This window comes from Arachis duranensis, chromosome 6 (assembly GCF_000817695.3).
Source record: "Arachis duranensis cultivar V14167 chromosome 6, aradu.V14167.gnm2.J7QH, whole genome shotgun sequence".
Lineage (NCBI taxonomy): Eukaryota > Viridiplantae > Streptophyta > Magnoliopsida > Fabales > Fabaceae > Arachis > Arachis duranensis.
In genome coordinates, this window is record NC_029777.3 from 430,970 (window position 1) to 442,405 (window position 11,436).

The 11,436-nt window shown below is 32.4% G+C and overlaps 1 protein-coding gene across 2 annotated transcripts; it reads right to left on the bottom strand.

The window, feature by feature from the left end:
* Positions 1-2,549: 2,549 nt before the first annotated feature.
* On the bottom strand, positions 2,550-9,393 carry LOC107491693 (uncharacterized). Of its 2 annotated transcripts, XM_052263443.1 has the most exons (17): positions 9,198-9,393; positions 8,939-9,077; positions 8,010-8,078; positions 7,803-7,919; positions 7,623-7,696; positions 6,968-7,070; positions 6,582-6,624; positions 6,158-6,220; positions 5,633-5,666; positions 5,437-5,548; positions 4,855-4,975; positions 4,675-4,778; positions 4,302-4,415; positions 4,053-4,223; positions 3,798-3,941; positions 3,566-3,711; positions 2,550-3,015 (listed from the first exon to the last, which is right to left on the bottom strand). In XM_052263443.1, the coding sequence occupies exons 1-17, from the start codon at positions 9,259-9,261 to the stop codon at positions 2,864-2,866; spliced, it is 1,770 nt and encodes a 589-aa protein (XP_052119403.1). In that variant the 5' UTR covers positions 9,262-9,393; the 3' UTR covers positions 2,550-2,863. The 2 variants fall into 2 exon arrangements, with proteins under 2 accessions (XP_052119403.1, XP_015968076.1); XM_016112590.3 differs by having other exon boundaries at positions 5,437-5,666.
* Between the last annotated feature and the right edge of the window lie 2,043 nt (positions 9,394-11,436).

Sequence of the window (11,436 nt, forward strand, 5' to 3'; positions counted from 1 at the left end):
CATGGTTTGTTAAATGGATTTTTGAGAAGGGATAAAGCTTAGAGATTAGATTAGTGATGTTAACAGGCACAAAGAAATTATTCTTTATAAACAAAGGATAATTTGATGACAAAGCCTAATCAACAACCCCTTTTGGACACATTTCAAGATATATATTATATATAAATAAACAAACAATAAATTAAATGGAATTCTCTATTTTCTTTTGCATACAAACATAGTGGGAATGGTTTGCATGCACCTTTACAGGCTGGTGGAAACTGAAATTAGGTACACTAAGTCACTTTAGATGCCTACTATTATCATGATGTTTATTTTACATTCTAATTTTGTATTAAATTAAAATTTTATTTAATATATAAAAGACAAATTAATTATATTTATGTCCTATTAAATTTTGTAAAAGAGCATTATTACATAACCAAAAAAAAATTATTATTTTTGGCTAATATTTGACCAATATTCTATATCTTAAATACTAAATTTTAAATCTTAAATATTAAACTCTAATTTCTAGTAGTATAAAAAATAAATTGTTAGCTAAAAATATTAGTTAATATTGATAAAAAAGATATAATAATTTTCCTTTATTTGTCTCTATCATATTTGACCTCCTAAATTCTTCATTCAATTGAGACAAGTGTTATATTTAAAACATATAAGATTATTTAATGTACTGTTATCCAAATTTAGGGGGTCACTAATGGTTATTAATGTTTGTAATTTCTTCTTTTTTTTTTGGTGACTTTGTAATTTCTTCTTTAATAAAATAACAAAGACGACTGTTAATAATAAGGCAATTGTTCCATAACACCTTTTACTATAGAGGATAAATTGACAGCATATATATGAATCAAGTTAACTCATAAAATAATTATTAAATTTAAAATCTCAAACCAAAATAAACTATTATTATTAATTATCATATTTTATGTGGTAAATTTTATTTTGTATAAAGTTTAACTTATATCCCTAAGCTAAGTTTGGAATTCTAAGTCAATAAAAAAGAAAAAAAAAACAAAGAAGAATGGACACGCCATAAAAGATCATAATTGATAATAAGGACTTATTTCAATTGAGATTTTAACTATAATTTGAGAAGATTAAATATTTTATAAGTCAAATAGAAGCCATGTTTATATGCTATTACGCCAAAAATAATAATTTATTCTTTATATTATTAGAAATTTCAAACAATTACTTAATAAAAATATATTAGATGAGCCAAGTTACGAAGATAGGGAGACTCGAATTCGCAACCTCTTAAATGAGTATATATATAGGAAGACTCGAATCCGCAACCTCTTAGATGAGTATATATATATAAAACATCCACTAAGATTAGGTAGACTTTTATAGTCGATAAAGTTTCAAAAGAATAATCATAAATATTTACTATAAAAAGATGTTATTACAATAAAAAAGAATTTTTAAATTCATACCAGTATCAGATATATTTTGAACTTTTACCACATGAACCGAGTCACTTTCTCATTAAAAAGTTATGAACTTTTTAGGGTGAATCCTAGTACCGTGGTTGAGTATTGCATGATAAGAAGGTGACCCAACAGACAAGGTTGTTGATGTCCTCATGGTCACCGGTGGGATGTCTTTTTCATTTTCTATTTCACCATCATTACTACCACACTTACTTTTCCTCTGCCACTGTGATCATGCAGCTCCGACAATAGTAGAACTGGAGAAGCTTAATTAGTTAATTACGACTCTATTATTATTCTTTTATTATATTTTGGTTTTGGTCACAGCATCACCACCTTGGTCTATTACTATTATTTGGCCGAAAGCTTTTTTTTTAGATGAATTAGACAATCTTTAATTACTCACACTACATATTTACACACACAACACTTAAGAGTTCTCATCCACTAAATTTTTGAACTCGAATGTAGCATACTAAGAGGCACTCTGGTTTATCACTTGAACTACGACTTCAGCTGCAATGAAGTTAAGAGCTGCAGTGAAGTTAAGGAAAATTAAGCTTGACTCGAGTCTAGCAGTATCAAAAGTAGTCCAGAAAATTAAAAAAGCCTCCAAAGTCCAAGCTTCAAAATCTTCCTGATACCACACCAGACTTCATCCTAGCATTACCAAAAGTTAAAACCCCACCAAAGTCCAAGCCCCAAGAAATATGCATTGTCCAGAGGACTTTCAAGATGCAGTTGAGACTTGTGTATATCCATTTGGAAATTTCAAATTTGACAGATAACCAAGTTAACATGAAAGAATGTGTAGGGATTTACTCATTAAATGATTCACTCAAAAAGGCAATGCAGCATGGCCACATGGGCACTTACATTCCAGTGCAACATCCTAGACCTGACATCAATGCGACTTTTTCCCATTCCAGGTTATGGATTTAATTTGCTATCCAAATGAGGATAAATAGCAACTTCAGTGGACCATAAAACAGTTACATACTTGGGAACAAAACTTTGGCAATGAGGGTAATAAGCTGAAAATCAATCAAAACAATAAAATTCCAGTGACCAAACCAGTTAAGGAAAGAGAAGTTTTCCAATTATGTGATCTGATAGAAGAAATAAAAATGCATTAAAAGGATTAATCCGAAATTCCAAACCACTATGAAAACCAAGTGTTTATTCTGTGTCTTACTACAACAGATTAATAGATTACAACTTATTAAATATGTCCTGTTTCAAAGCATCTAATGAAATGTGCTACTCCCTCTGCCCCCTTCATCAATTTGGGCATGAGTAATAACTGCATTACAATCAAGGCGTTTTACATGAAACGGGTTTGACATTCACAATGGTAAAGAAAGAAACAACTACTACTAGCTTTTACCGTGCAATGTCAATTGAAATGATACTATATACATTTGCTAAGGATCATCGTCATAGGGTACAATAGAGGCTGATGGTAACGGAAGAATCAGCCTAGGTTTGCCATTATGTACAAATTCAGTGTCGATGGAAACACGATCCTGCTGGTAGTCCCATATATGTCCCGACAAGTCCAAGTGCTCAAGATTACCTAAAGCATCATAACTTTACATGGTTAAATCTGAAGGTGGCAAGAATCTTTTAGAGTGTGATCAAAATTTTCAATAGCATATTTTGTACCCTGCCTATGTTTTTCTCTATCATAATTTATGCCAAGAAACTTCCGAGCATTAGGCATGTAACGATTTGCAAAGGTATGAAGATATACTGTCCACATTTCTGCAAGTTAGCATCATGGCATTTTCCTCATAACAGTTTTATTATGTTGCAGCATGTATCAACAGGAAACGCACAAAGTAACAACATTATAGTCAAATATAAGTCGACAATGGTATACAAAATAGTAGCTGTCCTAGTTTCAAACAAAAATTATTCAGTTTCAAACTTCAAGGCATATATTTGTTATCTATATAAAATATGGTTCTAGATCTCCCATTCTGGAAGAAATACATGTCAGGTATTCTCATTTAGTAGAAAGCAGAAATTCAGGCTGTAAAAGGGGTATTCTTATAGCTAAAGTTAGTTATATATTGTGAGTTACTCAACTGGAAGCATCTAAGAGGCATTAGAAGAGATAATACCTTCATAAGATTTTAATGTAGAAAAGATGATGGCCAATGATTCTATCGGCAAAAGATTGCTTGCTGCATTCACATAAACTAGTCGCGGAGCATGTGACAGCAATTTTGACAAAAACTTCAAAGTCTCCATGCCACCACGGTTTTTGCTGTGCAAATTTAAAAGCATGTCAAGTGATTGTATGTGAAACATCAAATAAGAGTGACAGAAGAACTCTTAAGTATTAATCAGAACCTTATATTAATTTTCACCAGCTTAACCTCCTCCTTTATTAGATCTTGAAGCTCCGAAAAACCAGATGAACCCAATCCAATGCCTGCAACATCAAGCACTTCGATAGGGGTGCTCATAAATTTTCCCAAAGCTCCAGCCACTTGACTGTATAGATTATAGCAAAATGCATTCAAAGCAAAATCAACAGATAAATAGTATGGGTGTGTGTGTGTGAGAGACAGAGAGAGAGTGATATTTGATAGTCTATACTCAGACCTCCCAAGGTAATTGTCAGCAATAGACAGAGATTTCAATGGTCCTTTGAAGGTAGAAAGGGCATCTAGAAGATTATTCACCCCATCATGGGACAGCTCACAATTCTCAAATTTCAAATGCGACAAGTGAGAGCAAGTCTCAGCTGCTCCAACAAAATAGGGAACTAAACTCCTGTAAGTTTGATGATGGGCAATCAGAAACTAATTTTACATCTTCAAAATATACCTAGAAAATGGAAACAAAATTGACCTGATCCCATCATCCTCAATGGAATTGTCACTTATATCCAGTTCCTCCAAGTTAGGCATGTGACCAAGAGCATATCTAAGATTTTCCACGTCATCTTTCTGTAAATTGTTCCCCCTGTAAGACAAAAACCAGATTAGAATATCTTTTTCATCAAACACCAGTCACAATTTATATTTAAATACAACAAGGTCAACCCTTTGTCTTACTGCAGCTCACATTATGTGACCAAAACAAAAAGCAATCAAACATAGAGCACTCTAGTATTAATTTTCCATACACATGTAATTATATTCATCACAGCCAAAAAGAAGTCAATTATACAAGAATCTCATATCACACAGAAAGTACTCAATCATACTTATTATCATGCTACCTCAGGTTGAGTACACGCAACATTTGCAAGGAGTTTCCATTTCCTGGACACAGATTCGAACGGCTTGCAAAAATCCTGTTAACGTCATAAAGCCATCCTCCTATCTTGAAGAGTGCCGGGAACTATATGTTAGCCATCAAATAACACTAATAAAACAAAATATGCAGATTAAAATCTCACCCTATTATCAGAAAGGTCAAGGACAGATATTCTAGGCAAATGGTTCAGAATAGTCACAAGAAGAGATTTTGCAAAACTCCGTCCAAGGTGGCTGTCAGAAAATTTTAATGAGCACAGGGACCTAGCAACAGCACAAAATAAGGTTAAAAGAGAGAGAATCTTTTACCTATATATTTATCCAAGTAAAAGACAGTTATGCAAACAGCAAACTGAACAAAAGATTAAATTAGTTGATGATACAATTGTCATGTGAAACATAGTAGGAGATCTCATTAAAACACATTGAATGTAGTCTACCATAAGATCATTGCTTCTTAACAATTTGGTTAATTCTTCCCTGTCTATCAAATCAATTCCAAATCAAAACTAGCATTGTACAATACTACACGTTGATGGAAAAAGAAAAAACTAGAGAAACAACTCATTGCTCCTTAAGAAATTTAGAACTTCAAGTCTTATTAAGTCTTTCAAGTGGTCCTGATTACTTGGACCACATTCCAAACTCAATGAAATCACAAGGTATAAACAGAGGTGCTAAAAATATAATAAGGAAAATACAGAACTAAACTTATGCTCATATACCTTCCTGAAGACAAAAATGACACAAGTCCACTAGGTAAAGATACTGCACATGGTTCCAGAAAATTTGAGGCAATAATTGAGAAGTTTTGTATCCCATGTCTTTGTACACTCTCTGTGACCATAGAACCACATAATCCATTAATAAAATCGGCTGAAATTGTGCAGTGAACAAATTCCAGGGACGTTAATGTTTTACTATGTTGAGCGAGAAGTTTGCATAATCCATCAATCTGTGAAACATTGCAAGTGAAACCATCAACACCAAGGTCATAATTTTGAGCAAATAAAGAAATACTTCAAGTTATTATCACGATTGTTGGTCATCCAGAGATGATTAGACTTGACGGGCTCCGACTGGACCAACCAGACTACAGTGAAATCTTGGTGTGATTTCTCATTTTATGGTTGTAGTTGTCATGACATGAATAAGCAGCTTCAACTAAATTGAATCAGACAGAACATCAGACTAACAAACTATAAGATTGGAGTAGAGCATAGCAGACCAGCTTAATTTTAGGGTTAAAAAAGAGAGTTTTATTAGCTATATATTGTGTCTATTCTATCCACAGCTAGTTTTAGTTCAGTTTGGCACAATTACTGGACAAGCAAATCCAGGAAATAAAGCTAACCAAAGATATGGAACAGATACATCATATCCATGCAAACTCAAGTACAGATACGTTACAGATCACTCAAATCTATTGGATGAATGAAAGCTTACTTGTTCCTTGGATCTAATACATCTTAGCACCAGAATCTGCAGCTTGCATTCCCTTAATAAATCCTGCAAGTCAGAGCATATAAGATGACATACTGTATCACCTGTTTTAAAGGGATAAAGGAGTTGAAACCTAGGAAGAACAACAGCTACATGAATTTTACTGTAAATTTGTAAATTTAATATTTTGTAGATACTAATTATAGTTTGTGAGCGAAATAAGAAATTTCTTTTCATAACTATTTTTTAGAAAAAAAAATGCTATTACATAATACATACAATTGAAAATGTATGCACAAATCGAAATTAGATATCGCCATTTGATAAGATGAAAATATAATGATTGTCATTCCAAAAGGATAAATATCAAATAGTCTCTGGATTTAATAAAGGATTTCTTCAGGATATTCTAGAAAGCACAACTTACACTAGTTTCTGCAGTACACAGAACATTTTGCAGCCTCAGACGACTGCATGAACACAAACATAAATGAATAAAAGAACTAGTCAAGACAACATGAGGTGGTATACAGTATTACTAATTCATCAGCATGATTATCATTGTAAACAAAGACCGTAAAATCGTAAACCACAGAAAACCAATTTTAACTAGTCAACTGGATCCACTAGACCACTACTGATGAACAAAGCAAGGTTAATCAACAAGCAAGCTTCATTAACAGAAAAAAGGAAGTATTTATCCAAGAATATAAATTAAAAATCCAGAGGACCCTCCCTCGTTCGATATCTAAAGTCAATCTTAACTGATCGTTTCCATATAAATTATGACACAACAATACTATAATGTCTTACCTCGCATGACTGCCAAATCGAAGGCAATGGTAAGATAATTTACAATGGTCACAAGTTGAATGATTTGTTCGTTCCCCAAAACCAATATGTTTCAATATTGTATCTGAAATGAAGATAGTGAAACCAGAATAATTTATGTTTATAAATTAAAGGGATAGAAACAGTGGATGAGGGGGGTTGTGCATCCACAAAAAGATTATTTGTGCACAAAATCAAGATGGAGGGGACCTTAAATATACAGATAGTACAAATGGCATTGATGCAAACACAAACTTTTAAAAACTTTACTTCATCAGAAGGTATAGGGAGGTGGGATTGAGAATACTAAAAGCATCAATTGGCGCTTCAAAGGGTTTCGCAAAAAGGATAGTCAAACAGTTCTAGAAACTTTCAATCACCAATAGCTCATTCATTCTTTATCTTTGGTCAAACCAAGATGGCCTTTGTCTGTTTAAAAAACTTATATGCTTAGAAGTAGAAGTGATATTAACATTGAAACTCAAATATCTTCATGGACACAAAGCAATATTAAGAGCAAAATTAAATGTTTCCATAAATGCTTTAAAAATCAGACGTGAGCAGATTTTTTCCTAAGCTAGAACTAGAAGAAAACTTCACACACAAATTTTCCAGAGGGAGAGAATTATCATTATACCTGGAATCTGTATGTTGCCAAGATACCCATTAAAAGACGGGACTAGTGCTATTTCTGCTGCTTCATCTAAACAGCTGTTATGTCACAAGGTTTTATAAAAGATTAAACTATGAGCAAAGACAATAGTAAATATTAAATAATAAAAATATATTATGAAACTGATATTATGTGTTAGCATACTTCTGTAAATGGTTTTCCCAATAAGCTTGCAGCCAGTCTGCTGGTTGCATCTGGTCAATGAGATGAGGCCACCGTAGTTTAAAAAAATTCCGCCAAATTGTATTTAGATTCCAATCCCTGTATCAGCAAGAAAACACAAGTCACAACAAATAAGAATTTACTTGCACAAAAAGGTAAACTATCTACAAGTACAATGTTCTTTGCAACCTTCCACGTTTCCTCTTGTTGGTTAATTCATCATGAGAAAATCCTTCCTCAATCTGGTCTTGAAATGGCCTGTTACATTAACAACAAGAAGTGTGTCCAACCAATGTAAGATAGAAATCCAGAGGTAAAAATAAAAAGAAAGAGATGTAAAAAAAAGGCAGCTTGTAAGAGCCAAATAAAGAATTGATGCATTACTCACCCTACTACAAAATCATGCTGTTATCAGTAATAAAAACCATATGCTCACATGCAACATCAAGATTATAACATTTTAAGCATATTTAGACGACTGTTGCTTAAAATTTACAAAACCTTCCACCAATCAATCAATAATTCATAATTACTTGTTTAGACAATTCTTAGTTATACTATTACTAGCTACTTGCCAGGAACACATTTTAATGTATTTTTAAATGTACCAGCTATATGTTTTTTATATGATAGAAGAATTGAAAATCAATTATAGTTTAATGGTTAAGAATCATGTGCAAGGTTCATAACTTGGCAGAATCTTTATAAATTTATATTATATATCTAGAATTTAATTTTGATGCACTATCCGTATAAAACTGTTTTATACGTGCATCCAATTACATCACGTGGTGTCAACAAAAACAATTATCTTTTACTTTGATCACGTGAATAGTCATCTAAAAAAAACGAATGTGATTGAACAACATTGTAAAATGTTTTACAATGTAAGAGCATCAAAATTAAATTCATATATCTATATATGTATATGTATGTATAAATCTATAGTATAGAAAAGTAAATTAAAAAGGGAAATGGCGGTTACAAGAGTGTATACCCATTATATATCAAATTATCTATAGAGATCAGATATAGATAGATTATGCGAAAATGAAAGCAACAAACATTGGAGCAAAATGTGATAATAGTAATAGCTGGTAAAAAAGAAAGAAAAATACATGTGAAGGTGGAACTTTAGCAATGCGAATGGAGGCAAACGAGTGATTAAGGTGTTGACCAAATCGAAAGGAAGGTCGTATATAACAGAAATAACAGCACCATCATCGTCGTCGTCGTCGTCGTCATGGTCGTTATCCCCTGCAACCATTGCACATTCAACACTCATCTATAAGCACTCTAGAATCTCCAATCCTATGCAAATTAATTAATTCCAGAACAATAAACGATTAATTGAAAAGAAAAAGGGGGAAATTTTACGGAGGAAGAGTTGGCGAGCGAGTGTGTCGATGCAGAGAGAAACTAAAGAAGGGACCTCCGGCATTTGGGACCGAACTGTGCCACCGATTGGGATGGCGGCGCCGGGAGGGAGAGGAAGATGAAGGCCGAGTTACAACGACGCCGTTTCGTACCAGTGTCTTACGGTCTTACCACTTACTTCCCAGCTTAGTAGATTCTAGATAGAGTTGAATACAGACTTGGATTATGTAAATTTTGAATTTTATTTTAGAGAATAAAATATAATAAATTTAGAAGATCAAATTCTTTGGTTACAGACTTACAGTTAGTAACGTTTGTCATGGACCTCTCTTACTCAGGTTCATGATACACCATGTCTCTCTGGCCGTTGGATTTGCACTAGACTCCTATTGCACTTTTTGCCAACAAATTGTTCCTAACAAATTTTAGCTCCGATATTTTGGTTGGATCGTTTTTAATCAAATCTTTAATACATGTGACATATTTATTAAATTTTATTATAAAATAAATAGGTCTCAACTTTGATTACTGCATGATTCTGTTATGTCCGCATCATAGTACTTATAAAAGATTACTAAAATGCTTTGAGGTAATATCGAGATATCAATTTTGAGATGCGATGATTTAAAATATATTACTTTTTAAATAGTAGCAGATATTTTTGAAGAAAGATTGTTTCCTGTGGAAAAAGATAATTTATTCTGGTAATAATGAGTCTCCATGAGATGATGTATGTTTACTAAAAAATTCTCTGTAAAAGAGGACAATAGAAAGACATATACGATCTACAAATAAAAGAATAATATGTGAATGATAAGTTGATCAATGGGCTATTCATAGTGGTAGGGAATGAGAAGAGAACGAAATTTTAAGAAGATACATGGTTGTAGTTTGAAAATTTGAAAGTCTTCTTTTCAAGATTATACTCAGTGTCTAATCAACAAGGTTTGGTGATAGAAAATTATGAGTTTTGAAATGATCTAAATTAGATGTGAAACTTTTATTGGAGGAGGGAGCTTCGACAGTAAAAAATAGATTTATTGAATCAGCTTCATGGGCTTTTGCAGTTAGTTAGCTTGTTGAAAGGGAGCAAAGACATCGTGGTGTGGAGTTCAATAGAAAAAAAAAAATCTATATTCAACTGATTTTTTTGTATAGGTGCTATAGACAGAGCTGTTATCTGAAGGAGTGATGAGCTATAGCTACACTAATGATATCTAGAGGAGGTTAGTGTCTTCGAGAGTTAAATTGCTCTGTTAGTAGGGGTGGCAAACGGGCCTAAACCCGTCGGGCCGGCCCGCGTACCCCGCCAAAAAAGGCGGGTTGGGCTGAAAAATCGGGACCGCCAAATAGCAAAAGCCCGCCTAACCCGCACCGCTTAAACCGCGGGTTTTGGCGGGCTTTGGCGGGGCGGGGCGGGCTTCCCCGCCGGGCTAAGATTTTTTTTAGTGAGGGAGTATTTTTGCAATTTTTTTTCTAAAACCTAACTTCCCCCAACCTAACTTACAAGAGTATGAAGATAAAAATTGAGTGTTTTGAATTATGTTTATGTTATTTTGGAGACAATATTTATAATTATGTTTTGGATTATGTTTATTTTGCTTTGGAGAGAATATTTATACTTATATTTTGAATGAAAAATTAGTTTATAATTATATTTATTAGATATTTATAATTACAAAGACTTTAATGTTTGTGAATATAAAAAATATAATTTTTTATGCCATTAGAAATTATAAATTTATTAATATAGTTGTGAAATTATATATATTATTGCCACCCCTATCTGTTAGTTTGTCTTTTATTGATTGAGTTAATACAAAAGACATCTGAATGAATTGTATATTGCTAAAAGTATAGAAGAATAACGCATAGAGTAAATAATACGAATAGCAGATTAAAGAAAAGATAAAATTAAATTTAAATATGACGAGTTTATGTTTTTGTTAAATTCTTTTCGAAATAATTAGTTTATATTAAATATGGATTTCACACGTTTATTTTTGTGCTAGTGATTGTAAATTTTTTATGTTAAACGGAATGTTTTTTGGTTAATTCATAAGCTGTTTTTTATCAAATGAGTTGTTTTTTTATCAAATGAGTCGAATATTCATTTTATTATATCTGCGGATAAATTTTTTTTATTCTGATATAAATGTTTATTTAGATATACTATTAATATTTTATTTGATTTATTTTGTGCTGCATGTACATACTTCATATATTTATCTTATTATGT